The 24,807-nt window shown below is 54.5% G+C and overlaps 11 protein-coding genes across 11 annotated transcripts; 6 read left to right on the forward strand and 5 right to left on the reverse strand.

Annotated features, from left to right (window-relative positions):
• Positions 1-2,636: 2,636 nt before the first annotated feature.
• On the forward strand, positions 2,637-3,874 carry BP01DRAFT_421889 (uncharacterized protein; the record flags this gene model as incomplete). The annotated part of the gene is made up of 4 exons (XM_025579534.1): positions 2,637-3,103; positions 3,153-3,428; positions 3,467-3,569; positions 3,696-3,874. Exons 1-4 carry the CDS (start codon positions 2,873-2,875, stop codon positions 3,872-3,874), a joined length of 789 nt encoding a protein of 262 aa, XP_025433594.1. The 5' UTR covers positions 2,637-2,872.
• A 452-nt stretch (positions 3,875-4,326) lies between these two features.
• BP01DRAFT_354822 (nitronate monooxygenase) lies at positions 4,327-5,985 on the reverse strand. Its single transcript, XM_025574534.1, has 4 exons — positions 5,819-5,985; positions 5,461-5,722; positions 4,887-5,388; positions 4,327-4,831 (listed from the first exon to the last, which is right to left on the reverse strand). Exons 1-4 carry the CDS (start codon positions 5,829-5,831, stop codon positions 4,541-4,543), a joined length of 1,068 nt encoding a protein of 355 aa, XP_025433595.1. The 5' UTR covers positions 5,832-5,985; the 3' UTR covers positions 4,327-4,540.
• Positions 5,986-6,654: 669 nt separating this feature from the next.
• On the forward strand, positions 6,655-8,602 carry BP01DRAFT_421891 (folic acid synthesis protein; the record flags this gene model as incomplete). The annotated part of the gene is made up of 4 exons (XM_025579535.1): positions 6,655-6,764; positions 6,822-7,231; positions 7,293-7,501; positions 7,615-8,602. Exons 2-4 carry the CDS (start codon positions 7,034-7,036, stop codon positions 8,600-8,602), a joined length of 1,395 nt encoding a protein of 464 aa, XP_025433596.1. The 5' UTR covers positions 6,655-6,764; positions 6,822-7,033.
• Positions 8,603-8,692: 90 nt separating this feature from the next.
• Positions 8,693-11,014, reverse strand: BP01DRAFT_354823 (ADP-ribosylation factor GTPase-activating protein). The gene is made up of 6 exons (XM_025574535.1): positions 10,806-11,014; positions 10,607-10,742; positions 10,370-10,553; positions 9,585-10,294; positions 9,214-9,531; positions 8,693-9,151 (listed from the first exon to the last, which is right to left on the reverse strand). Exons 1-6 carry the CDS (start codon positions 10,869-10,871, stop codon positions 9,123-9,125), a joined length of 1,443 nt encoding a protein of 480 aa, XP_025433597.1. The 5' UTR covers positions 10,872-11,014; the 3' UTR covers positions 8,693-9,122.
• A 450-nt stretch (positions 11,015-11,464) lies between these two features.
• On the forward strand, positions 11,465-12,755 carry tim21. The gene is made up of 5 exons (XM_025571135.1): positions 11,465-11,850; positions 11,919-12,103; positions 12,177-12,231; positions 12,303-12,402; positions 12,464-12,755. Exons 1-5 carry the CDS (start codon positions 11,572-11,574, stop codon positions 12,547-12,549), a joined length of 705 nt encoding a protein of 234 aa, XP_025433598.1. The 5' UTR covers positions 11,465-11,571; the 3' UTR covers positions 12,550-12,755.
• A 55-nt stretch (positions 12,756-12,810) lies between these two features.
• BP01DRAFT_220274 (mandelate racemase/muconate lactonizing enzyme family protein) lies at positions 12,811-14,546 on the reverse strand. The gene is made up of 3 exons (XM_025571136.1): positions 14,347-14,546; positions 13,679-14,284; positions 12,811-13,580 (listed from the first exon to the last, which is right to left on the reverse strand). The coding sequence occupies exons 1-3, from the start codon at positions 14,419-14,421 to the stop codon at positions 12,978-12,980; spliced, it is 1,284 nt and encodes a 427-aa protein (XP_025433599.1). The 5' UTR covers positions 14,422-14,546; the 3' UTR covers positions 12,811-12,977.
• A 433-nt stretch (positions 14,547-14,979) lies between these two features.
• BP01DRAFT_336391 (uncharacterized protein) lies at positions 14,980-17,836 on the reverse strand. Its single transcript, XM_025573237.1, has 5 exons — positions 17,632-17,836; positions 17,494-17,556; positions 16,838-17,436; positions 15,269-16,783; positions 14,980-15,207 (listed from the first exon to the last, which is right to left on the reverse strand). Exons 1-5 carry the CDS (start codon positions 17,648-17,650, stop codon positions 15,115-15,117), a joined length of 2,289 nt encoding a protein of 762 aa, XP_025433600.1. The 5' UTR covers positions 17,651-17,836; the 3' UTR covers positions 14,980-15,114.
• Positions 17,837-18,804: 968 nt separating this feature from the next.
• BP01DRAFT_336394 (glucose-6-phosphate isomerase) lies at positions 18,805-20,820 on the forward strand. The gene is made up of 3 exons (XM_025573238.1): positions 18,805-18,905; positions 19,017-19,530; positions 19,593-20,820. The coding sequence occupies exons 2-3, from the start codon at positions 19,031-19,033 to the stop codon at positions 20,752-20,754; spliced, it is 1,662 nt and encodes a 553-aa protein (XP_025433601.1). The 5' UTR covers positions 18,805-18,905; positions 19,017-19,030; the 3' UTR covers positions 20,755-20,820.
• A 260-nt stretch (positions 20,821-21,080) lies between these two features.
• BP01DRAFT_390140 (uncharacterized protein) lies at positions 21,081-22,608 on the forward strand (the record flags this gene model as incomplete). The annotated part of the gene is made up of 3 exons (XM_025577971.1): positions 21,081-21,380; positions 21,455-21,470; positions 21,574-22,608. The coding sequence occupies exons 1-3, from the start codon at positions 21,211-21,213 to the stop codon at positions 22,606-22,608; spliced, it is 1,221 nt and encodes a 406-aa protein (XP_025433602.1). The 5' UTR covers positions 21,081-21,210.
• A 27-nt stretch (positions 22,609-22,635) lies between these two features.
• BP01DRAFT_354828 (mitochondrial 37S ribosomal protein bS21m) lies at positions 22,636-23,965 on the reverse strand. Its single transcript, XM_025574536.1, has one exon. It carries the CDS (start codon positions 23,844-23,846, stop codon positions 23,076-23,078), a length of 771 nt encoding a protein of 256 aa, XP_025433603.1. The 5' UTR covers positions 23,847-23,965; the 3' UTR covers positions 22,636-23,075.
• Positions 23,966-24,078: 113 nt separating this feature from the next.
• Positions 24,079-24,776, forward strand: BP01DRAFT_336400 (phosphatase YCH1). The gene is made up of 2 exons (XM_025573239.1): positions 24,079-24,331; positions 24,398-24,776. The coding sequence occupies exons 1-2, from the start codon at positions 24,217-24,219 to the stop codon at positions 24,706-24,708; spliced, it is 426 nt and encodes a 141-aa protein (XP_025433604.1). The 5' UTR covers positions 24,079-24,216; the 3' UTR covers positions 24,709-24,776.
• The last annotated feature ends 31 nt before the right edge of the window (positions 24,777-24,807 follow it).

Genomic DNA, 24,807 nt, shown 5'->3' on the forward strand with positions numbered 1-24,807 from the left:
GAGCTTCGGCCTCGGGTTACCGACCAAAACTCGCACCAACCCGGGATTAATGGGTTGCATGGCATCCGGTCCATCCTATCATTTCCAGTAGAATTGAGTCATTGTTTCGTCTGGATGGAGGATGTGGGAACCCTTATAGAGAAAAATTCCTTTGCTCTTGATCCCCTTGACCTTTCTGCACTATTAGTCCGCGGATACTTTGCCGAGCCGAGGAGGAACTAACACCTTCAAACCGTTGGCACTTTTCTGTACCTGAGATTTTGTGTAGATGTGATTGGGGCTGATTCGGTGGTTGGTGAAAGATTTTTCGATTGATAGTTATAGAATCTTTCATAGTGCTGCACGGAGTATCTACAGTCAACTTCTTCAATCCCTCTGACGCGCTCCGGTGGACGAAGTATTGGCAGATGCAGGGATTGTGTGTGGTGCATCGCCTAATTTGCAATCTCGTGGTAAGAGAAGAAATTTGGAATTTTGAAAGTTGAAGCAATTGGTTGCAAACGAGTAGGCACACCGCGTCGAACAAAAAGGGATATTACTACGGTTAGTGTTGGCTATTTAGTTGTAGCGGTTTCAATCGATAACCTCTACAGTCGTCCCTTGTCGCTCTTTCACCTATGTACAGTTAGTAGAGCAACACGGTGTGGCCAGCATTAGCCTGCATCTATCCCTGTAGCACTAGCTCATCGATGCGAGATATTATCTTCCATGACAACTAATAAGTATATGTAAGGGCCCTAGGATTGAGAGCACGCATATAGTTAGATCCCCGGCCGATGCCCGATCATGTCCGATCCAGCGAATCCCGAAACTGCTACGGAGTAGTACCCCAAGATAAAAATATATCATACTACTAACAGTCTCCGAGCCCTGTACAGACCCCTTCATACTTCAACAATTAAACAGTAGTATCTATCCTCTACCTACAAACTCAAATCACGCTCTCCGACACCGAGCGTATCAAGTAAATCGACACCAAATTCTCGTACCCCAAACCACGCTCAAACGATCCCGTCCGTCGTAGTTACAGATAGTAGATATAGCCCTCCTCCCGCCCAAGATCTCATCTCCGACAATCTAAATCCGAGAAACTTCCCCCAAAACGAGTCAATGTCTCCGACAAGATCGCCCGAGAGATCCTGGCTCTAAAGCTTAATACCGACACCCACCTTCGCCTGGTGTTACTGAGGTCGTGTATACCTACTATATGGAGTATAGTATCTAAAACTCCCATCGGAATCTACCCGAGACGCATGCCGCTTCCGCGAGCTTAGTACGTTGATTAGTGTATACCTAGTTTTCTTGCGCGAGAGTACCATCTCCTCCGTGCCTCCCCCCCTTTATTTGTTCGATTTGTCTCTCGAAATGACTCACGATGGTTACATCACCGGGTTGCAGTCCGTAGAGTAATGTGCACGGCAACACCGAGATCGGGACGCTTCGTACCCACCATCCCCTACTCCGCACGATAGTACGGAGTACTACTGCATGGACGGAGATTGAGCTATTTCTTCGATGATGCTTGTGGGAGGAATCGGAATAGCTTTCTTTTTCTCTTTATGGAGTAGACAAGATGGCGCTTGCAGAGGCTGGATCCAGCCTTCTTGAAGCTTTGTCCGTACGGCAGGGGTAGTGTTGCTGTGTGGTGGGAGGGAAGTTGAGAGAATGGCCTGACGTTTGTGCTGTATGGCCTGGGGTCTCTGTTGGGCCAGAACGTGTCCTAATTTGGGTATTCAAGGCCTCTAGTGAATCAGAATCAGAGGAGATTCTTGGCGTGTGTCTTGGTGGACGGAGACGGAGTCTCGATGACAGAGGCAGGATCTAGTAATTCGGATTGCCTTGTCCAAGCATGGCGTTTGCTGCAGTGACCTGTCGGCAGCGTCTCTGGCAATGAGATCGGCTGCTTGGCCTTCCTACTTCCAAGTTATGTTGCTCAGTGGTGCATCGCACGATTCAAGCCATCTGAAGCGGTACCAGCGTAGAGGACCCAAAAATCACGGTCTGCTGCTACAGACTCTGGCGAGCATTTTTGTGCTGATGCTAGAGCTACCACCAGAACGAGTATGCAGAGGTTTGACCTGCCGAAGAGCATTACTGGACCAGCCGATCAGGAGACTGCGTTTTCAAGAAGACGGCCCTTTCATCGTTGACTGTTTGGGCCCTTGATCTGAGACAATTGACAGCTGATCGATAATGGAAAAGTCCCAAGCCACCACGCATTATGCACCACAGGTGCAGCTCGAGCCCTGGAAAAAATTGGAAGTATAAGAGGTGATTGTTGTCCTGATTGATAAGTATGAAGCGCATTCCACCCGACCCCGTGTTGATATGCATATGCTCAAGTGTGTACCTGAATTCGTATTTTAGTATCAGGTTTCTGCTGGTTGTCAACCGGTTACGATGCGTCGCTAATCGTTGCGGACCGGTATGAGACTGCATGAGGAGCGCATGCACTCACCGACTCCAACTCCACTGGCACACCCCAGAACAATGCTCATCCTCGGGCACCGCTAGTACTGCCTTGGGTCCGCTAGTTTAGGAAGAACCCATGCAGTCTGCAGCAAGGGTTATTCGTTGGATCATAAACAAAGTGGCTTAAGTGCTTACCCCAGGGTCGCACAGGCGGGGTTTGCAGCCTCAAGTACCTCCATTCTTCAACCGCAAGCACCTCTCTCCCCTTTGCAACAACCGCCGCTCCACTCCGTGCCCCGTCTTTACAAAATGTCGAGTATAGGCCTCGTCGAAGGCGTTTCATCTCCCATAACCTCACATCGCCACCATCGTCATTGCCATCACCGCCTTAATCAGCAGATATCTACATAGAATCTACCTCCACCCACAATCCCCCATCCCCCGGCCCAGAGCTCGCAGCATGCACCTCTCTGGGCTGGCTACCACACCTACATCGGCGACGAATGCACCACCATCCATCACCTGCAGCGCCAGCACGGGCCCGTCCTCAGCGTGGGCCCCAAACGACGTCGACATCACCGACAGAGCCGCCATCGGGCCCATCTACATCCACCGCGGCGGCTTCCCCAAGACATCTGCGTACTCCAAAGTCGACATCGATTGCCTCTATTTGCGATGCGATGCGCAACAGGTATTGAGCAAGGGTGTGGATGACTTTGTAGATAGATTGAGGGTTGAAGCGCAGAGCAGCCACAGCCCGGTTAAGTGTGCTCGACCTCGCTCGCGCCATGGCTCGTGGCACGAGTACTGCGTATCTCTTTAATCACCGGTACGGCGCCATCGCGGAGGTGCAGACAGGCTCATCATCATCGGCGGTGTCCGCCTCGGCTTCTGTGGGCTTGTATGTCGGCGTTGGGGCTTTCTTCAACCTCAAGCGGTTTCTAATGGGTCCGAGCAACTGGGTGATGGCGTTTGTCGAGTGGTTGTCGACGATGACGACGACGACGATGACAAGTGTAAGAAAGTCCCACGAGCTGAGACCACACCCGAGCAGGCGCGGATCGAGGTCAAGGATATTTGCAGGCTTCGCCGGGACGGACTCGACCAGGATGAACATTGCATTCAGATTGTGGTATCTGGCTCGACAAACCCGAGACGTGAGTTTTGTTTTGTTCTTGACGATATGTGATCTGTGTGCGTATATGTGTGTGCGTGCGTGCGTGCGTCTTTTGCTTCTTTACCTTTACCTTCACCCAACACTAAACCTCCGTCATTTGATTCAGAAAGATTGCGTCCGTCTCCGCGACGCAGTCCAAACAACCATCAAGAACAACAACGACGACCCAATGACCTGCACATACCTCCGCCTGTCCTGGGCGAACCCGAACCGCCTGCCGAGGGCGTGCATTGTGCAGGCGTTGGCTATGGCGGAGGTCATTATGGCGGTCTCCAGGGTCGTTGAAGCGGATTTCTTGAAGGTGCTACGGTTGTGCAGGAGCGGATTGAGAATAAGGAGTGATTCAATTGTAGATTGAGGATGCTGATTTGGTTTGCACGGAGGTGATGTCTGGAGACTGGAACGGAATAATTGGTTCCGGGGTGTTGTCGGTGATGGTTACTACTTATTTACTGGTAGTTTATTTGTGGACTGAATATGTGTACAGTTCTTAGGGCCCGCTAATTTGGTCCGTTCCGGATACCTCGGGGGTCGAAGGTCTGCCGCAGGGTAGGGACCACTACCAGGCCTTGCAAGTGCAGTGGCCAGCCCCCTCGCAGAAACCCACGGACTCGAGGACTTAGAATCCAAGGCGTATCATAATAGAATCAGCCCAGACTGAATGTGTCCGCCCGAGAACGACATTCTAGACAAGCTTATATGATATTGTACGTTCCCTCCACAGTGGACAGAAGTAGCCTCACAGCAAATCTCATATAAACTATTATGGATAAATGGACTCGATGGCCCGACTGGGCCAAACAATGCTCAAGCTTCAGGTATAAAGAAAATTCCACGGCCAGACCAAGGAATGTAAGTGTATCATTGCATCGTCGTCTCAAAAACATCACAGCCGGAATAAGACAAGTCCGATTTGGAATCATATGCAACGTAGGTATCAAATAAGATATTTTACAGCTTGGCAAGCATCTTGTGGCCATTTTGCAGCAAAGCTGCAGCATCCGTCACAAGTTCATCAACAATGGCCTTGGCCGACTTCTTCTCGTTAACAACGGCAGCGACCTTACCCATGAGATAGGGGCGCGCGTTCTCGAGCACCGAGTCATCGACATCGTCGGGAAGGTTCTCCATGTCGTGCTCGACGGGAATGATGCCCTTGGAGGTCAGCTGCTTGATCTCATCTCGTCGGTTCTCCTCCCAGTTCTGGATGTATTCGTTATTGCGCACGCGCAGCGGCCGACCCTACAGCTTGTTAGCAACTTGTCACCTGCAACACATGTCTGCGACATAAACATACCGTGAAGATAATGGTGCGGACGTTGTCCTCGAAGCCAGCCGTGCGAACAGCCTCCTGGTGAGCAACAGGAGCACCGGCCTCCTCCGACAAAATGAAGCGAGTACCGATCCAGACTCCCGAAGCACCCAGCATGAGAGCAGCGGCTACCGAGTTGCCGTTGTACAGACCACCGGCAGCAACCACCTGCACGGGCTTGCCGGTCAAGGGGCTCTTTCGGCCCTGGCACAGTTTGGCGACAGTGGGGATGAGGATGGTAGTAGGGACATTGCCGGTGTGACCACCGCCTTCACCACCTTGAGCACAGATGATATCCGCGCCAGCGTCCAGAGCCTTCTGCACGTGCTTGGGGTGACCGATCATGTTCATGTACAGGATACCAGCCCCGTGCAGCTTCTCCACGACATGCTTGGGTGGAACACCAACAGCCGAAACGAAGAGCTTTGCGCCACTCTCAATGATGATATCAATCAGCTCGTTGAGCTTGCCCTTGGTGTAATCGTAGCTGATTCGAGTCCGATTAGTGATCCAGATCTCCATCCCGTGTCACGCGACCATATGGTCGCCGACTACTCACTTTGTCTTCCGAGCACTGCCACCAACCTGCGGGAGCAACAAGTCAACCCCAAAGGGTGCGTTCTGGTCCTTCAAGAAACTCTTGAGTTCGGCAATCTGTTCGCGAAGCATATCGGGGGTGTAGCCAATACCACCCAAGACACCCAGGCCACCAGCGTTGGTGACCGCAGCGGCCAGCTTAGGCCCGGCGGCTACGTTCATACCTGCCAGCAGGATGGGATGGTTGATCTTCAGGAGATCGGTGAGGGTGGTACGGATTTGCTCTGGTCAACGAAGCGATGCTCGTTAGCAAGGGAGGCTGGAGAAGTGGTGGGAGTACCACAGCGGTCACACATGTGAAAGTAGCGGCGGGTACTTACGAGGAGAAGCCATGATTATGAGGGTTGGGAAAGAAGGAGCTACAAAGTGGGTATCACTGAATCGATCAAGATAAGATGAAAGGCGGAAATGGAAGTGGAGGCTCAGAAGAAGGTATTTAAAGGGAGGCTTTTGACAACCCCGGTCATATAGAAACCAAGGGGGGGGGGGGGACGAAGTAGAGGAGAGGAGAGAGATGGGGAGGGAGAACCGAGGAGAGAGGGATTGTCTCTGGGTTGTGCCTCGGTCCAGCTGAGCAAACAACCGCTGGTTTGCCGACTCCGGATTCGTCAGGCCATTCTTCTTTGTGTTCGTCGCTGGTTTACCCCAGTCACTAGTACAGTAGGTTAAGTACAGTCTGAGTCTGTACGGCCAGCTTTATGTCAGCATCAGGCGCACAATACTGCCATGTGATTTGAGCGAAGCAATCCAGATGCAGCGAGTCTACTCCGTACACCGTACACACTATATACACTACAGTACTGAGTTGTATCTGTGCCCACTGTGGCACTGCCAAGAGGCAAAATGCGGGGAGGCGGAAATGCATCCATGATTTTATGCCTCAGGCTCACAAGGCTCTCACTGTCATCAGCTGACTTCTGGCGCCAAAACTCTCGCTCGCAGCTGGCGCTTGGACGCATGACGTATTTCGATTCCCCTCGCTGCTGCATCTCCAATTTGAGCGTCTGAAGTATGGCATATCGACCCTCTCCGACCTGGTATCGCAATGCTGCGACCCTGAACTCGGCTCTTTGGACTCGTGGTGCTTCGTGCCGGCTCAGTGCCGGCTCTCTTTGTGTGTCCCAGTCGTTAGGAAGGTCTTGTGCAGGTGTTTGTAGATCGAGTGCAGGCTCGACCCAGAGGCAGGTCCATTTGCCCTGAGCTCAAGTTGCCCCCGTGTTGCGAAATCTAACCTCAACCCCCCTCATAGAAGAATTTCTACATCTGGTATGGAGTCTTCAGACCCACCTCGCAGTCCAATGGCCCGTTGATGCTTGTTTCTAGACCTCTTTAGCGCCTACTGAACATTATTTTTTTTCTACATCGCAATCTTGGTAGCCCTATCTAACGCCTGATTAGGACATGTACAATCCCCTGGGGTGGGACGATCTCTTCTTGCATCAACAAGGCCGGGAAGAACCGGTCATGAAGGCGTAGCCTCAATTCCTTGCGTACGACGGGTTTCAACCAGTCGATCGGAACGCTTCAACGCCAGCATGGACTCCCGTCAGCCTCCGATGCATCGGGCGTTCATTGCCTTCGGGAGCAATGTCGGAGACCGAGTGGAGATGATCGAGGCTGCCTGTCGCGAGATGGAGCGAGCGAGTATCCGAATCAAAAGAACAAGCTCACTGTTCGAGACAGCCCCGATGTACGTGCTCGATCAGGATCCCTTCATCAACGGAGTGTGCGAGGTTGGTTACGCTCTTCCCCTGGCACAACCTGCATGCACGTTTCTTTTAACCCCGTATACAGGTAGAAACCAGCCTAAGCCCCTTGGAGCTACTCGACACCCTGCAATCCATCGAGATCGGTCTGGGCAGGAAGAAGCTCATCGACAAAGGGCCCCGGTCTATCGACCTGGACATTCTTCTATATGACCAGCAGATCGTCTCCCATGAACGTCTCAGCATCCCGCATCAATTGATGCTGGAGCGGGACTTTGTGCTTCGCCCATTGAGCCAGTAAGTGCTCCTCTAAGTCGGGCTTCATCAACACTCTAGCATGACGAGCTTGACGAACCCTCTTCACAATCAGAACGAAACCCACTAATCAAATACCACCTCACCCCCCCCAGGTTGATCCCCCATGAACGACCCCCCTTTCCCGGCCACTACACGACCTACCTCTCCCACCTCCAATCCCTCCCTCCACCCAGCCCCTTCCCCATCGCCACCACCCCCATCTCGCCCTTATTCCCCGCCATCCACTCCACGGCCGCTGACCGCCGCACACATATAATGGCGATACTCAACCTCACGCCCGACTCCTTCTCCGACGGGGGGAAACACTCGCCGCAGGACCTCGACGCGCTAACCACGACGGTGCGAGCGATGATCGCCTCCGGCGCAACAATCATCGACATCGGCGGCGAGAGCACTCGGCCGGGGTCCTCGCCCGTCGGCGAAGCAGAGGAGCTGCGGCGTGTGGTGCCGGCGATCCGGCACATCCGCACAGCGATCCCGGAGGCAGCCGGCGTGGCGCTGAGCATTGACACGTACCGGGCGCGGGTGGCCGAGGCGGCCATTGCGGCGGGGGCGGACATCATCAACGACGTCTCGGCCGGCCTACTGGACCCGGACATGCTGCCCACGGCCGCGCGCACCGGCGCCGCCATCATCCTCATGCACATGCGCGGCACGCCCGCCACCATGACCAAGTTAACCGACTACCCGGCGGGAGTCATCCAGGAGGTCGGGAGTGAGTTGCGCGCCCGCGTCGCCGCCGCCGAGGCCGCCGGTGTGCGCCGCTGGCGCATCATTCTCGACCCCGGGCTGGGATTCGCCAAGAACGAGCCCCACGATCTAGCCATCCTGCGCGACCTGCCCCAGCTGCGCACCGCCGTGGAGGGCCTCGAGTACTTCCCCTGGCTGATGGGGCCGAGTCGCAAGCGCTTCATCGGCCGCCTGACGGGCGTGACCAAGGCGAGTGAGCGCACCTGGGGCACGGCCGCCACCGTCACCGCTAGTATCGCCGGTGGCGCGGATATCGTGCGGGTCCATGATGTGAAGGAGATGTGGCAGGTCGGGAGGGTGGCCGATGCCATCTATAGGGGTGCCGTATAGGCAGAGGGCTGAAAAGTTTGCGTTTTTGTGATTGAGAAAATAGACCGAGAATACACCTAGTAAGACTATATGCTGGGTACGGTATGTTTTTGTGATGGCGAAGTCAATTGCTATGCGTTTACATCCAGAGGAGGTTTCCCGGTAATGGTGAACGCGACTACTTATATGCAACGGATATACAAGAATACAAAGAAAGTCTCAAAGCGTACGAAAACCGTTGCTGACGGTGATTCTGAAAATGGGAACAAGGCAAACAGTTGATGAGGTAATTCCGGTCCCGTCTAAACCGCATCGATGGACGACGGGGGTCTAGTGATCTGCGGGACACTGCGCGTTTGGTTAGAGTGGACCGGGCACTTGTCTGTCTAGAACAATACGAATCAGGGGAATAGAAAGATCATGAGGATGGAAACGCCACATGTGAAGGAGATCGTAGATGAATGGCTAGCAGAAAGGTCAAGATGAGGTGCAAGAACCGGGGAATTGAGTGCGTTGCGTGGAATACGACAAAGGGTCACGTTTAGCTGTTGAGGTAGCTGCGTATAGCACCTGTAATTGGACTGTTACTATGATGTTTTGTAGAAAGAAAGTGGAGTGGAAGAAAGACTTACCCTGCAGCTTAATGGCACCGTCTCCAACCAGCTGCGTCAAATTCTCAAGATCATCACCTGCGGTGATACCAAACCGGCGCACGAAATCCTTCGCTGCGTTTTCGATGTCTCCGTATGTGTCGCTCTCGGCGGGTAGATCGTCCTCAGGACGGCCAAAGTAGGAGTTGCTGGAGATAGCGGTAGCGCCATCAAATTGACGCAGACGCTCCTTAGCCTCGGCTTGGGCGTTGGGGTCAAAGCGATCCCGTCCGAAAAACTCATCAGACGAGATACCCTTCTGAGCGCCAAACCTAGACTTGGCTTGCTTCAATTCCTCATCTAGGAGACTATTAGCATTCGCAAGCGCATGTGAGCAAAGCAGATGAACGAACCGTCGGCTGCAGATCTAGTAGCCACGGCACCAAAGCCCAACTTCTTCGGAGCAGGAGGCTTCGGAGCGCCAACGGTCTGCCCGAACCCTAGTCGTCCAATTCCCATTCCAAGGCGCTCGACATCGCCGGAGCTGCGTTCCTGAGATGTCCGCGAAGGGTTGATGGGAGTAGGAGAAGCAATGGGCGCGGCTGCGGTAGTGGCCTTAGTCTTGGCCTCGGCTTCAGCCCGTTCAGCTTCAGGATCATAGCCCAGTTTCTCGATGCGCTCGGCTTCTTCCTTGGCCTTTCTCTCCGCCTCATCGAAATCGATAATGTCCGCGCCGCTGACGATCTTCTTGGCCCCAAGCTTGGGGGCCTTTTTGGCACCCAACACACTACCCTTCTTGGCAGTCGAGGTCGAGGAAGTCTTGCGAACAGTAGCACTGGCCCGAATAGCGGCCGGGGCGGGAGAGGCAGCAGCGCTATCTTTGTCGGAAGCGGAAAGCGGGGATTTGGAGCGCGAGCCATTGGCACCCGAGTTGAGGAAGGGCGACGCGGTGCGACTCACAACCGGAGGGGTACCCGTGCGGGAAGGAGGGTTGCTTGGCCGCTTGATGGATGGCTTGTCCCAGGAGGAGAAGAAATCATCGTCACCATCTCCGGCAGGGGTGCTCGAGCCATTGGACGAGGTACCGACGGGGATATCTGTGATCACCACCTCTTCGGGGTACCTGATGGGAGAACGTACTATTAGCTTCTATGCTATGGCAGATATGACCAAGTGTGAATGCGTGTGCGAAACTCACTGCTGCGCATCCTGAGCGGCCCGTCTCTTCAACTCCTCTTTATACTTCACGGCGGCGTTACATGTGTACTTGACCTTCGCGTCCTTGCTAGCCAAAGCGGCAGACCCTCCGTGTGATTGGAAGTACTTGGTGGCAGACTCATTTCCGCCGACTTTCATCATGCGGAGCTGCTCCCACTGCCATTCTGTGCGCCAGTTGTTAGCAATGGAACAGATTTGTTGCCCAGAAGTTGCGTACGGTCGAGGTTGGTGGAGCGAACAAAGGAGATGTGGACACCCAGGTTCCGGTGGTTAGCCGAGCAGTCCAGGCACAGGTAGATACCGAAAGGCACCGAGGACCATGTTGGGTTCTTGGAGCCACAATCGAAGCAGATCTGAGCGGATCGAGTCAGTACTGGGGGCGGTCGCTAGGCGGGGAGGGGTACGGCATGGCGCACCTTGTTTGCGGGTTTGAGCTTTAATTTCTCAAAGATCTTTTGAGACTCTGCCTTGGAGGCAGACATGATGGCCGGTGTGGAATAGAAGGAATGGACTTGTGCGAGGAGAGTATAGCCGAGTAATAGGGGGAGGAGACCAACGGTGAGAGGGGGAAGGGAGAGGTCGGTCGGGGATGAGGGAGAACGACTGGATCCAAAATGCAGCCCGGGAGGAGCGAACGTGGTCGGATTGGGACTCAGTACCACCGCTGCCGTATTTTTCACTTTAGCTGGTGGCACTTCTGCCACACCTTGTTTGGTGTGGCAAATATTGGAACACCACTCCAAACAAACATGGTCGAGTGTGGAAAAGTCACCGACTCAATGAGTGTCTATTACATCAAATGTCTGGCCTCATCTTTAATTAGACAAAGGGGGAGAGCTCCTCAATGTTGTCTCCTTCACTCCATCTCCTGGAAGCAGTACACCGGCTCTAACCTGCTCGGTGTATTGCAAATACGAGTCCGGTGTATGCATTGGCAACGGCTGAAACCAGTGCCAAGTAGCACGTGACATGCCTTTGAGCCCGCCTTCTCTTCCCTCTTTCCGCCCCCCCCACACCCTCCGATTCGGGGTTCCATGGCTTGCGTTTCTGCCGGCGGGAAAAGAAGATTCGCAGACAGACCTCGACATTTGCTCTTGTCTACCCATGTTTACGAATCCTTACCAAAAACAGGGTCCCTTTATTCCATGAGGCCTTTACTGGTACTCAGAGCAATTTACCACAATGCTTTCCCATCTCCGACCTAAAGCTGCCCTCTTCCGGGCCTCCACCACGACCGCCGCTCATCTCCTGCGCCCAGCACTTCCCCGCACGACAGCTCTCGTGCGGTTCTATGCGACCTCAGGCCCCGGACCGAACCCGACCCCCAAGCGACGAAACGTGACAGTCCTCTCCGACGACGGTCGGTACGGATGGGGGGAGCTGAGCGGACGGGAAAAGGTCGCGCGCGCGACGCAGCAGTCGGTCAATTTCCTCGTGGTTGTCGCTGGCGCCGTGTTAACGGTGAGTTAGAGACGCTACCCTAGACGACGCCGCGTCCTGCTCTAGACAAGAACTAATGATCCGCACAGGGCGGAGTGTTCTATCTGCTCTATACTGAGGTCTTCTCCCCCAACAGCAAGACCTGGCAATTCGAGAAAGCAGTCGAGCGCATCAAGGACGACCCGCGGTGTACGGACCTCCTCGGTGACCGTCGAGAGATCAAAGCCTATGGGGAGAACACCTGGAGCAGATGGGCTCGGAACCGACCCATCGCGTAAGGCCACACCCGCCAACATTACCTGTGAGGCATGAGGAAGAAGTTTGGTTGCTGACTGTGCGTTGTGTAGGACATCTGTTTTCCAGGATCGCATGGGCCGGGAACATTTGAAGATGAACTTCCATGTACGTTGTCTTATTTCCTGCATACTATGGAGGGTGGGATATGGACCGGGGTTGCTGACTGATTGGTGCAGGTTGAGGGCCCGCTTAATACTGGTACCGTGTTCGTGCACATGATGAAGCCGTTGGATCAGTATGAATGGGAGTACCAGCTACTTGCCCTAGAGGTTAAAGGTGAGCTCGATCCTGAACCATCTTGGATGTTCAGAATAGGTGGACTGACTGCGATTCATAGGTCATTCTCGAGTCGTGCTAGAGCAAGCTCGTGAAAAGCCTGGAGTCGGCAAGGCGCTGAAAATCTTCGGCATTCAATGGCGATAAGTTGCCGTTTTGCCGCTGCAGTCTGGTGCTCATGGTTCGCGTTACGTGCAACTCTACCCTTTGAGCTTAGCCCCTGGATACTACGTGGACTCATATAGCATCGGGAGAGCCCGGGGCCAGTGAATTACTTGGAATGGTTAACCGGTAAATATTTCGCGGCTCGCTTTGCGGCTTCAGTACCATCGTGACTGTAAGCTATATCGATATACCCCGTTGAGCCAGGAAGAAAGGAAGCTCTTCTTGCTCATATCCCATCTGAACACAACCACACCTCATGCATATTAACCACAATCGCTGGTTTCACTAGTCAGAGCATACACAGTCCTATCTGCTATAACAGACCAATTGACCAAGAATAAGAACTCATGTCTCATTTCATACCAGCAATCTATTTACAAAATCATTCATAACATGTCATCTCCCAGCAATTATACTATCCGGGGTCCCTCAAGGATAGTCTTAGCCTCCTCTGTCCGCCACCAACTCTTGCCCTCCTCACCGGGAAATGCGAATGCATCCATGCTCTCGGGCTTCATCTCCACACTGTATCCAGGCTCCAGGGGAGTAACATAGTATCCATCCTTCACACTGGAGGGGTGCACGAAGTGCTCGTGCAGGTGGTCCACGTACTCCAAGACGCTCTTCTTACCACTGACCACGACGTAGTCGATGGTGCTCAGGTGCTGGGTGTACTCGGGCAGACCGACACCACCTGAGTGGGGCACAATGGGGACGCCGAACTTGCGGGCCAGCAGCAAGATGGCCAGGACCTCGTTCACACCGCCGACACGGCAGGCATCGGCCTGGAGGACGGTCAGCGCTCCCGCCTGCAGGAGCTGCTTGAACATGACGCGGTTCTGGCACATCTCGCCGGTGGCGACACCGATGGTGCCGTGCGGGGTGTTCTCGAGGGCCTTCTTGATGGCGGCGTGGCCGAGGATGTCGTCGGGGGAGGTGGGCTCTTCAATGAACCAGGGCTTGAACTCGGCGAGCTGCTGCATCCACTCGATAGCCTCGGGGACGGACCAGACCTATTTTTTTGCGCCGAGTGATTAGTTGATGTCCCCAATAACATTCCCCACAAAAGGATGGGAGAGAGAGATGCCACAAAGGGCAAAGGCAAACATACCTGGTTAGCGTCCACCATCAGAATATTTCCCTTGTCATACCCGATGGCCTCACGGGCAATCGCTAACCGGCGGCGGTCCTCCTCGACATTCGCGCCGACCTTCAACTTGAAGTGCTTGTAGCCCTGGGCCACACTGTCCTTCAGCAGCGCCTTAAGCTTGTCCTCGGAGTAGCCCAACCAACCGGCACTGGTGGTGTAGGCCGGCACGGCTTGGCTCTGCTCGGCCTCCTTGATACGCTCCTGCTTGCCACCCTCGACCTCCTTGAGGAGAGCAATGGCCTCCTCGGGGGTGATGGCATCGGTGATGTAACGGAAGTCAATGCAGCGAACGAACTCCTCGGGGGTCATGTCCGCGACAATGCGCCACACGGGCTTCTGGAGGGTCTTGGCCCACAGATCCCAGAGGGCGTTGACCACCGCACCCAGTGCGAGGTGGATGACGCCCTTCTCGGGGCCGATCCAGCGCAATTGGCTGTCGGACACCAGGTACCGCCAGGTCTTGCCCCAGTCGGCAGTGAGCTCATCGAGGTCCTTGCCAACTACGAGGGGCGCGAGGAGCTCAATGGCGGCAGCGACAATCTCGTTACCGCGGCCAATTGTGAAGGTCTGTCATTGAGAATTAGTCTTGAGGTTGTCGTCTCGGGGGTAGGGTGTGCAGCTTGTCTTACCATTCCATGTCCAGCATACTCGGAGTCAGTGTAGATGATACAGTAGGCGGCAGAGTAATCACCGGCAGCATTCATAGCATCGGAGCCGGTCTTGTCGAGGGAGGTCTAACATGATCGCACTGTTGATCAGCATGTTGCGAGGGGACAGAGGAAGTAAATAGAGGGGTAGACATGTTCGTAGAGGGGCTGCGGCCATACCGGAAACCTCACGTCCCGCGTGGTGAAACTGGTGATCTTGACCATCTTGTCTGATTGAGCCGAAGGAGGGTCAATTGGAAATAGTCCAGGTCTGTGAATTGCGAAAAACAGAAACCCCTCGGAGGGGCATGGAGGGATTATTATATAGCGGGGGAGGGGACCTGGCCTTTCCCCCATTTCCCCTCCACGTCGTGTGGGGAACCCCGCCCCGATTGGCGGAGGAATTGTGGCTGGCCGTGGGATGCATTTCTCCGCCACTCACAGCTCGTCTTGCATTAATCAACTTCAATCCAGGCCCGGAAGTGAGTGATTTTTTCTAGCAGAACCCGCGTGACAGTTGGGGAGTCTTATTTTTGCGTGGGGGGATGATGCGCTACGAGGGAATACAAATCTGCTGGAAATTGATATACTCATACGCAGGTCAGGATAGATGCGGGAATGCAATGCAAGGCAGCGCGGTTGTACGCAAGAAGTAATTGTTGCACGGATACCTACAGTGCCATCCAGTGCATTTTAGTTTCCCCAGTTGATGACGATACTGGATCTCAAGAAAACAATAAGCCCTCTTATCTAACCAGAAAGGCCTCTCTTCTCGCTCTCTGAGAAGAAGATAATCATCCGCCAGAGCTTCCGAACCAATACCTCTGCCTCTTCGTCGAGAGCCTAGTAGCATTGAGTTAGACGCGCGTATAACCACAAACACGGAAGAAGAATCCGTACTCACCTCTTCCAGCTGTTCTACCAGCTCCTGGGGTGGTCCATGCTTGCGAACATGTTCTTCGACCACTTCCACCAACATCTGCTCCTGCACACCCAGGTATTCCACAATCTTTTTCTCCACAAAAGGTTTGAGCTGCTCGGTGACCACACTCTCGTCCACAAATTCCCACTTGACGTCCCAGTTCCAGAGTCCCTCCTTGTCCGTAGGAATCTCTGCAGCCAATTGTCGGGCAGCTTGTGCGCGCTCTTCGTCCGACAGACCAGCTGCTTCGGCAGCACTGTCGAACTTGATGGGGATAAGAGGCCGTCTGGCAGTGGCCTGTGGCTCCTCTTCGTCTTCCAGGAGGCCTTCGACCTCGGCAATAGTGCGGCGGGAGGTGGCGGCCTGAGCCTTCTGCGCGGCTGCACCGAGGGAAAGCTTGAAGCGCTGGGGCTCGCGGGGAGCCTGGTTGCGTGTCTCCAGCTCCTCGGCCTGCCGAGCGAGGAAATCGTCTGCCATGCCGCGGGCCTGCTCGCGTTGCTGCACGGACCGGGCCCGCTCTCGTTCTTCGGCCGCCCGATCCGCCTCGTCCATGCTGACCTCACGAGCTCGGAATGCCGCTCGGCTACGGAGCCATGCGCCCCGATCGGCATAATATTCCTCAACCTTACGGTTGGCCTCAGCATCGTCGTTCCATTCCCGATACCGTTTGTCCATCTCATCGCGCACCTCCTGAGCTTTAGCTGCTTCTTCCTTGTCTCGCTTCTTCTCACGCTCCAAAGCAGCAGTTCGGCTGCGCTCACGGTTCAACCAGCGACGCTCTTGGTCAAGAAACTGCTTCTCGCGCTCCGCCTCCTTCTTCTCTTGGCGACGGCGCTCCAACTCCTCATCGCTAGCGTCTGACTCTTCATCTTCCCGGTCAATGTACATGGTGGCAGCCCCGTTAATGTTGCCCCCGTTGACAAACGAAACCCCCTTTTGGTAGTCCTTAGGGACTTGCACACCAAAAGCCTTCGGTCCAGAAGGTACACCCCGGTCACGAGGGCCCAAAGGCACTCCGTTAGCGCCAGCGGCAGGCCCACTGGGGGCAGAGAGAGGAGGTGAAGCTAGTCGGTTGATGCGCGATCCAGAGTTGCGGGCTCGCTCCATAGACTCAATCTCTTCCTCCCGCTTCAACCGCTCAATATCCCGGCGATTGCTACGCTCACGGAAGGCAGCGATCTCCTTGGCGACCGTTTCCCTCATCTCAGGCGGGATGTCAGAAAGCTCGTCCTCGACCGTGATAGGGATGGTGACAACTTCCGCCGAAGTTCCATCATTCTGCCCCTCGGAGTCCTTCATAGCAGTGTCGCCCTCACGGTCAATGGCCGATGCATCATCTTTCTGTGCAGGTGCAGCGGGATGACACAGTTCCGACAAGACAGCTGCGAGGGCGCTCCGTGCAGCATTTATCCGCGCCTCACGCTCAGCTGGGTCCTGTTCTCCCCGGCCCGACTCATATTGCTCCAGATACTTCAGTGAGCTCTCATCAACCACAACCTAGACATGTACCAAGTCAATACGATTCAGCTTCTGCTGTAGCAGGAATCATACCAGTAGAGTGCTCTTTTCAACCTCGCGTTCTTCCTTGTCATCTCCCTCCGACGGTGACTGTCTCTTCACAGGCACTTGCACATCCTTTAGCACTTCCACTGCCGTGCTAAGACTCTCAGGGTCTTCGTACTCTGCAAAACCGAACTTGCACGGCTTCTCGTCTGCATCTGTAGCGCGGATCCAGCGCCGAAGATTTCCTGCCGAACGCAGAATCCTCTCCACGCCCTCGTCGCCAGCCACGCCTTCTGTAATTCCACCCACGAAGATGGTCCGGACAATCTCCTCCCGGGTAGGAGGTTGTAGTTGCATCATCGCATCGCGAACATTCTGGCGCTGGAACTCCAGACTGGAAGATCCCAGACCAGCCCGTCGGCCGGGAGCGTCACCGCCGCGCTCCTTGCTGGTATCTGGTGTAGCTGATTTCGACGGGCCCGATGTTCCGAGACGAATAACTGGGGCGGAGAAATTGATATTGGGCATATTGGGCGGAGGCTGAAAATTGGCTGGGAAGCCAGCCGGTCGACCGGGCTGCTGGGCATTGGCTTGCTGCATTCCAGGCGGCGGGGTTGTTCCGGGTGCGACCATACCAGGGGGGGGAGCTGGTGAAGTCAATATTAGTTCGCAACGGGGATTTGAAGATTGAATGATGGCCTTACCCATGCCGGGTGGTGCGCCGGGGTAACTCCCAAAATCAGGTGGGCGGCCATAGAGACCAGGGGCTTAACAATGTCAGTATACGCGTAGAGAAATTTGACGGAAACAGCAACTCAGCAAGCTTGAGTTGATGGACATACGCTGATAAGGATTATACATTGCGGCGAGTTCGCAGCCTCCGTTGCGATAGCTGCAGAAGATTTGTAGCGCGACACGTAACTGGAAGCAACACGTGAGGAAATTTGAACCCTCGAAGACAGGCTCTATCGAGTGTACGTAAGATTTAGGAAACGGCCGTAGCAGAGCGCGAGCCCAAAGTTAAATGATTGAATGAGAAAGAGAGAGTGCGATGTGGTTGGAGAAGCTGGAGAACTTGCGGCGGAAGATCCAGCCTCAAACAGAAGAGTGGCCTGTGCGCGGCACATGTTGCGAGCCTGACAAGTAAGGCATCAAAGTCAACACCTAAGGTGTCAATCCGCACATGCAAACGCATTGATCGTCGCTGCGCAGGTAAGGTATCCAGGATTTACTTTGTACTATGATACGCCTTCAAAAGCAATATCCACCATCTAGCATCCTCCTATATTTCTTCAATGTCGAATGAAATTGGAATACAAACAGGGTATGCACTAAACTGAACTCTTGCAGGTCAGGCCAAGATGAACTAGTTTAACCAGCCTATTATGGTTGCATCACATCAATTCCTCAGATTAAGAGTGGTTAGTGATATTTGAGCGCCTGACAGATCCATTGGCGCTTGGGGAATGGCCGTGGCTGAACAATGGTAGGGCAGCATCTTCGAACAATTGAGACTGGGAGAGGAAACATTTCCCGGGATAACGCCGGCAATTGAGAAGTCTTGAGAATACGAATCGAAGCTTCAACCTGAGCTTGGAAGGACTGCCAGTCGCCTCGATCACTGCGGAGTAAACACCTTTAATCGGACAACATTCCTCCGGCAGTGCCCTGGGGAGCAATTGGCGTAGGAGGTTCGTGTCCAGACGCCAACCGGTCACTCCTTCGAGATTAGAATCCGAGACCATCGGGGAGGCATCATAAGTTCTAGAAGAACGGCGGATGACAAACATGGCCGTCCCTGTCCAGCTTGACTGGGTGCGGATAACCATTCATCGACAGCAATGGAATCATCGGATAAATTGGGAGCGTTACAGCCGTACGGAGTAAAAAGTGAGACTGGGAGGGGAAGTTTCCTGCTTGACCGGGATTGATTGCCCCACGGCAGCCCCTCTCTGGACGGAGGGCAACACGCCGGTTGACGACATTGTCATCTGTCCGCGCTTCCCGCTGTCTGTCTTTCTTCCTCTCTCTTCTTCCATTCCTTCAGCTTCAGTCCTTCTTCTCTTTACATTCTTTCTCCCTTATCACACCCCTCGCTATCTTTACTAGTAATAAGGTATGCACCAGCTCTTGAACTTCCGTACCCTAGCGAGCTAGCTCTTCTCCCGTTCTATACTCTACATATCACCGCTTCGAGCCCCGCACTCACTGACGTCCACCTTGGCAGTAGCTCTCATCACCATGCCTAGCTTTTCTCAAGCCACCGAGCTTTCCGCCTGGAAGGAGCTCCAGGAGCACCACAACACCGTGGGCCGCAACATCGTCTTGAAGGAATGCTTCCAGAAGGACCCCCAGCGCTTCGAGAAGTTCAGCCGCACCTTCAACAACACCGTCGACAACACCGAGATTCTCTTCGATTTCTCCAAGAACTTCCTTACTGAAGAGACCCTGGCTCTCTTGGTTAAGTTGGCCAAGGAAGCCAACATTGAGGAGCTGCGTGATGCTATGTTCAAGGGTGAGCACATCAACTTCACCGAGGACCGCGCTGTCTACCATGCGGCCCTGCGCAATGTCTCCAACGAGCCTATGCAGGTGGACGGCAAGAGCGTTGTCGAGGACACCAATGCTGTGCTTGAGCACATGAAGGAATTCTCCGAGCAGGTTCGCAGTGGTGAGTGGAAGGGTTACACTGGCAAGAAGATCGACACCATCATCAACATCGGTATTGGTGGTTCGGACCTGTAAGTGACATCTGTTGTTTTCGAAACATCGTGTCAGACACAGTGCTAACTGCAATATGCAGCGGTCCCGTCATGGTCACTGAGGCCTTGAAGCCCTACGGAGCCCCTGGCATGAAGCTGCACTTCGTCTCTAATATTGACGGTACCCACATTGCTGAGGCCCTCAAGGACTCTGACCCCGAAACCACTCTTTTCCTGATTGCCTCCAAGACCTTCACGACCGCTGAGACCACCACCAACGCCAACACTGCGAAGAAATGGTTCCTTGAGACTGCCAAGGAGGATGCTCACATTGCCAAGCACTTCGTTGCTCTCTCCACCAACGAGGCTGAAGTCACCAAGTTCGGTATTGACAAGAAGAACATGTTCGGCTTCGAGTCGTGGGTGGGTGGCCGCTACTCCGTCTGGAGTGCCATTGGTCTGTCCGTTGCCCTCTACATCGGTTTCGACAACTTCCACCAATTCTTGGCTGGCGCCCACGCCATGGACAAGCACTTCCGCGAAACTCCCTTGGAGCAGAACATCCCCGCCATTGGTGGTCTTTTGAGTGTGTGGTACAGTGACTTTTTCGGTGCCCAGACTCACCTGGTTGCTCCCTTCGACCAGTACCTGCACCGCTTCCCGGCCTACCTTCAGCAGCTTTCCATGGAGAGTAACGGTAAGGCTATCACCCGCACGGGTGAGTACGTCAAGTACACCACTGGCCCTATCCTGTTCGGTGAGCCAGCCACCAACGCCCAGCACAGCTTCTTCCAGCTGCTGCACCAGGGTACTAAGCTCATTCCCTCGGACTTCATCATGGCTGCCGAGTCGCACAACCCCGTCGAGGGTGGTAAGCACCAGCGCATGCTTGCGTCCAACTTCCTTGCGCAGTCCGAGGCTCTGATGGTCGGTAAGACTCCTGAGGAGGTCAAGACCGAGGGTGCTCCTGATAACTTGGTGCCTCACAAGACTTTCTTGGGCAACCGCCCCACCACCTCGATCCTGGCCCAGAAGATCACCCCCTCCACTTTGGGTGCTCTGATCACCTACTACGAGCACGTCACCTTCACCGAGGGTGCCATCTGGAACATCAACTCCTTCGACCAGTGGGGTGTCGAGTTGGGCAAGGTTCTTGCCAAGAAGATCCAGCAAGAGTTGGAGACTGATGGCGCCGGTGCTGGCCACGATGCCTCGACCAGCGGCCTGCTCCTTGCTTTCAAGAAGAAGGCCAACCTGGCATAAGGGACTGTCTTGGCTGCTTTTGAATATGCTTGGAGGGCAAAAACAGATTGTACATGTTCACGAGGCCATGAGTGACATTTTTAATATAATACCTTTCCATCTTAATGATTTCTGTGTGCGAGGCCACCCAGTGTATGAGCATCAGATTGTAGATTAAGGGCTGTAATATGTGACGGGTGCTGTAGATGTGGAAATTGCAGGGTGAGATAGTCCCATCTTATTTACAAAAAGTAATAGATGTAGTAACTGTGTGTGATGGTTGTGGTGGATGGCAGCGATTTAACCAAGTTTTAGTCTGTTCCACTGCGGCGGCGGCGACGGCGGCCCCCATAACCACAACCAAAGACTAAGGACCACGCTGTTTATCTTTCTGTTCTTCTCCGTCCTCGCTCCCATCGCTAGCAGCGAGCCCAGAGGCCTCGTTGGCGCGCGCGCGAAGAATAGCTAACACCAATAATGCCTCTTCAATCCAGGGGCAGCAATGTCCATTCTCTTTGGCAATATGGCCTCTTGTTCTCCGTCTATCTTCAGACATCCGCGGCGGGGGGCAGCGATTCTCCGTCCACCAGCAGAAACGGCTACAGTTTTGGACAAGCCATCCCAGTGACCTGTCTGAATCGGACAATGTGAGTTGATTTCCGGTGACACCCACTCCATCGACATAAAAGAACCAAGCGTACTGATTAACGTCACGTCCTAGTGACTCCGGAGAACATGTAAACCTCCACCACAACCACCACCACCACCACCACCATCTAAAACCCCGCCGCAACCATACACAAGTTTACTAACCCTTCTTAATCTTCTTCATCCCTCCAGATAACCGACAACCAAGGAAACCTGCAATACATCCCCTTCCCGATCTGCAATGAGACCTCACTCCCACTCGCCCTGCACTATGGCGTCTCCGAGACCGTCAACTGCACCATCGCCGCTCTCCCGGATGAGCTCTACCACCTCCTCGAATACTATGTCCACTCGGACGTCCCCATGACCTGCCGCGTGCCCACCGCCCCATTGGCCCAGCATCTCCTCAGTATGCCCAGCTCCGAGGGGGACAGCGAGGCGCCCGCGGCCGAGCCACTCAACGAGATCGATACCGACGGGCCCTCCTACACGCCCCTCACCTTCGCGCTCCAGGGCACCCTCCAGCGGAGCCACCTGCATATCTGGACGGATATGAACCTCCTGGCCCACAATATCGCGGCGGGAGGGGTGGCAGCCCAGAAGAAGCAGAAAAAGAAGGCAGCGGCAGCAGCGGGCTACGTTGTCGCGGGCACCGCGTACTCGGTCCCGGAGTTCGATGTGATCGTCCAGAAGCAGATGCGGAAGAAGCATACCAGCGACGAGGAGCAGGCGGCGCAGGCGGCCGTGGCGGAGGCGGCCAAGGATCCCTGGACCGCTGGTCACGGGACGAAGGTCATCCGCGGGGAGCCGTTGACTTTCTCGTTTCACGTCACTTGGGTTGAGGGAGGCAGGGGCATTGGGTGGCCTTCCTCCGGGCGGGCGTCATTGGCTGGCCAGGGGACGCGAGGGGATGATGGCGCGGGTGCGGGCTTCTTCTCGCGGCTGGTGTTCTTTGTGATGGCTGCTGGGGTTGGAGCTATCGTTGCGCTGTACTGGGAGAGGAATGGGGGCTCGCTGGGGATGAGGCGACGGAGGGGTGAGGGGATTCTCGGGGTGAGCTCGTCGTCGTCGCGGGGGAAGCTGGGCGGGGGGTCTGTGGGGATTACGTACGGAAATGGGGGTAAGATGAACGGATATGGTGGTTATTCCTCGGCTGGTGTCGGCAATGGAGCTGCTGGAGCTGGCTATGGGTATGGAGGGTATAACGGTAGTGGGAAGAGGGATTAAGTTGTTTGGGTGTTATGTTATGACTGTAATTGGAAAGTCTTCACTGTACATGGTTTCCTATGCATGCTGATGGTGATATAGACATGACAATCATATGGCATGGTCTGGACATAGATCAAGGATTGACAGAGTAGACATGATTTTTGATAACTGTATTGTTGACACGAAATGCATTCCAAGAAAATAAAACAACCGGGGGAAAAAAAAAAAGCATGCGAAACAGTTTCCGAATTTAGTGTACATGGCAATCAATTCTGCCCCCTATGAGATCTTCAATGCCATAAAAAACCTTGCTTCACCCACAAAACTCATCCACGAGATGGATGGAAACTCACTCACATCCGGTTCTTCTCCCCGCCCCTCAACGCATCCCGTTATATACACCCCCACAATCAACACCACCCTTTCACTAGCCCAATCTGCGCGACAGACCGAAAGCAGCAAACAAAGGAGCAAGGGGAGACAATCTACCACCCTTGCGCTCTCATTCTCTGCACCCGTTTAAGAGTATCCTTGAACGAGAACTTGAACAGTTTCCTCCACCGAGCCCGCCGGTCCATCTTGCGCTGCAAACCTTTCCGGGTGTGGAACTTCTGGGCTCGAGACATGTTCAGCAGCTGTTCTTTCTTGAGGCGGGTGTCCAGGTAGCGCAATGACGCCGCCAGATCGAAGCCCTTGTCGGGCTGAACAAGGACTTGTCGACCAATCTCCGGGCCCAGCTTTAGTTCAACCTGCTGCTCGGGACGCGCGGTCCGCACCGGCTCGCCGGCCTCGAGCTTCCTGGTAACATTGCGGCCGCCGAGGTTGAGCTGCTTGAAGATCTCGTCGAAGCCGGTCTCGGCAGGGGCGGGGCGACGGGGCACTGGGGTCCGGGTCGGGGTGGTGGTGGTGGTGTTGGTGGTGTTGGTGGTGGTAGAAGCATCAGCGGCGGCGTCTCGTGGTCCCTTGTTCCCTCCTAACTTCAGGCGATAGAAGTGTGGTGTAGGGGCGTTTGGTGCGGAGGCGGACGACGAGGCGGGCGATGGGGTAGACGACGAAGGGATGGAAGAAGGCTCGTTTGTGGAGGAGGGGTTTGGCGGAGATGAAGATGAGGAGGAAGAGGACGACGCCGACGAATCCGACGAGTTATAGCGGATCGCTGGAAATGACTGTCTGGCGAATTGCTTCGTATACAGGAGGGAAGTCGTCGACGGCCGGGCAGTCGAACGCAGGCACCGGGCCAGGGCACGCATCTCCATGGCTGATCGTGGTAGTCGTGTTACTGACACGAATTGGTCGAAAAGCAAGATAAGACTCGGGTTCAAGACGGCGCCCAATTGAGAGGAAGATGTTAGCAAAAGGCACGACCGCGGAGAGAGAGAGAGGGTGTTCGACCTACATCGGCCGTCCGTTGGAAATTCCCGCTCGGAAATCTTCATGTCACGTGAGCAGCGGCATACTTCCAGCAATTCACTACAGTCGACAGATGTTCTAGAAGGCTACTTCTCTTCATATATTCCGATTCTTGTCGTACACGGTAGCAGCGCGGTCTACACAGGGCTAACTCGCCGGCTTGATCCTTTCAAAATTTCTCGAAGTACACTGCAGCGTCCACGAAACTCTCGCAAAATGTCTTCCATCACCATCGCATCGCTTCCCCGCATGAGCCGCGATGCTCTTTCGGCCCTTCTCCTCTCTGCCACTTCTCCCAGCAAACTGGCCATCATCGATGTGCGTGACTCCGGTAAGCTTTCTGCACCCAAGCAAGCTTCCTTAAATGCGTCCGACCGACTGACATGACTCGAACTAGACCACGTCGGCGGTCACATCTACTCCTCCACCTGGGTCCCCAGTTCCACGCTGGATGTGCGGATGCCAGAGCTCGTTCGCACCCTGCAAGACAAGGAGCAGGTTGTGTTCCACTGTGCACTCAGCCAGCAGCGGGGTCCCTCTGCTGCGCTTCGCTATGCCCGGGAGAGGGAGCGCATGCTTGGCGCGGAGGAGAGCCACAAGCAGAAGGTCTATGTCTTAGAAGGAGGCTTTGTGCAGTGGCAGGAGAAGTATGGAAAGGACACCCGGCTGACTCAAGCCTACGTGGAGGATATCTGGCGGGAGTACTAAAAGGTGTTGTTCGGTTGTGTGGTGGGGCCTTTCGACAGAAGACGATGATGCTTTTATATACCCATGTGACTTGATTGATTTGGTTCGGTTTCGTGCAGA

The sequence above is a fragment of the Aspergillus saccharolyticus genome, assembly GCF_003184585.1.
Source record: "Aspergillus saccharolyticus JOP 1030-1 unplaced genomic scaffold BP01scaffold_7, whole genome shotgun sequence".
Classification (NCBI taxonomy): Eukaryota; Fungi; Ascomycota; class Eurotiomycetes; order Eurotiales; family Aspergillaceae; genus Aspergillus; species Aspergillus saccharolyticus.

Excerpts from the sequence above, each read along its gene's own strand:
- BP01DRAFT_220274 (XM_025571136.1), bottom strand. The coding sequence starts at position 14,421 with ATGAATGCTGCCGGTGATTACTCTGCCGCCTACTGTATCATCTACACT. Across the intron at positions 14,285-14,346 it reads AGTATGCTGGACATGGAATG|ACCTTCACAATTGGCCGCGG; the intron begins GTAAGACAAGCT and ends TCTCAATGACAG. Across the intron at positions 13,581-13,678 it reads TGATGGTGGACGCTAACCAG|GTCTGGTCCGTCCCCGAGGC; the intron begins GTATGTTTGCCT and ends GCAAAAAAATAG.
- BP01DRAFT_354822 (XM_025574534.1), bottom strand. Across the intron at positions 5,389-5,460 it reads GGCAGTGCTCGGAAGACAAA|CTACGATTACACCAAGGGCA; the intron begins GTGAGTAGTCGG and ends GACTCGAATCAG. Across the intron at positions 4,832-4,886 it reads TCCGCACCATTATCTTCACG|GGTCGGCCGCTGCGCGTGCG; the intron begins GTATGTTTATGT and ends AACAAGCTGTAG.
- BP01DRAFT_336391 (XM_025573237.1), bottom strand. Across the intron at positions 17,437-17,493 it reads CGGCGCACCACCCGGCATGG|CTCCCCCCCCTGGTATGGTC; the intron begins GTAAGGCCATCA and ends TGACTTCACCAG. Across the intron at positions 15,208-15,268 it reads TGGTAGAACAGCTGGAAGAG|GCTCTCGACGAAGAGGCAGA; the intron begins GTGAGTACGGAT and ends CAATGCTACTAG.
- BP01DRAFT_354828 (XM_025574536.1), bottom strand. The coding sequence starts at position 23,846 with ATGGAGATGCGTGCCCTGGCCCGGTGCCTGCGTTCGACTGCCCGGCCG.
- tim21 (XM_025571135.1), top strand. The coding sequence starts at position 11,572 with ATGCTTTCCCATCTCCGACCTAAAGCTGCCCTCTTCCGGGCCTCCACC. Across the intron at positions 11,851-11,918 it reads TCGCTGGCGCCGTGTTAACG|GGCGGAGTGTTCTATCTGCT; the intron begins GTGAGTTAGAGA and ends TGATCCGCACAG. Across the intron at positions 12,232-12,302 it reads ATTTGAAGATGAACTTCCAT|GTTGAGGGCCCGCTTAATAC; the intron begins GTACGTTGTCTT and ends TGATTGGTGCAG.
- BP01DRAFT_354823 (XM_025574535.1), bottom strand. The coding sequence starts at position 10,871 with ATGTCTGCCTCCAAGGCAGAGTCTCAAAAGATCTTTGAGAAATTAAAG. Across the intron at positions 10,743-10,805 it reads AGCTCAAACCCGCAAACAAG|ATCTGCTTCGATTGTGGCTC; the intron begins GTGCGCCATGCC and ends CGATCCGCTCAG. Across the intron at positions 10,295-10,369 it reads GCCGCTCAGGATGCGCAGCA|GTACCCCGAAGAGGTGGTGA; the intron begins GTGAGTTTCGCA and ends TTCTCCCATCAG.
- BP01DRAFT_336394 (XM_025573238.1), top strand. The coding sequence starts at position 19,031 with ATGCCTAGCTTTTCTCAAGCCACCGAGCTTTCCGCCTGGAAGGAGCTC. Across the intron at positions 19,531-19,592 it reads GGTATTGGTGGTTCGGACCT|CGGTCCCGTCATGGTCACTG; the intron begins GTAAGTGACATC and ends TGCAATATGCAG.
- BP01DRAFT_336400 (XM_025573239.1), top strand. The coding sequence starts at position 24,217 with ATGTCTTCCATCACCATCGCATCGCTTCCCCGCATGAGCCGCGATGCT. Across the intron at positions 24,332-24,397 it reads CATCGATGTGCGTGACTCCG|ACCACGTCGGCGGTCACATC; the intron begins GTAAGCTTTCTG and ends GACTCGAACTAG.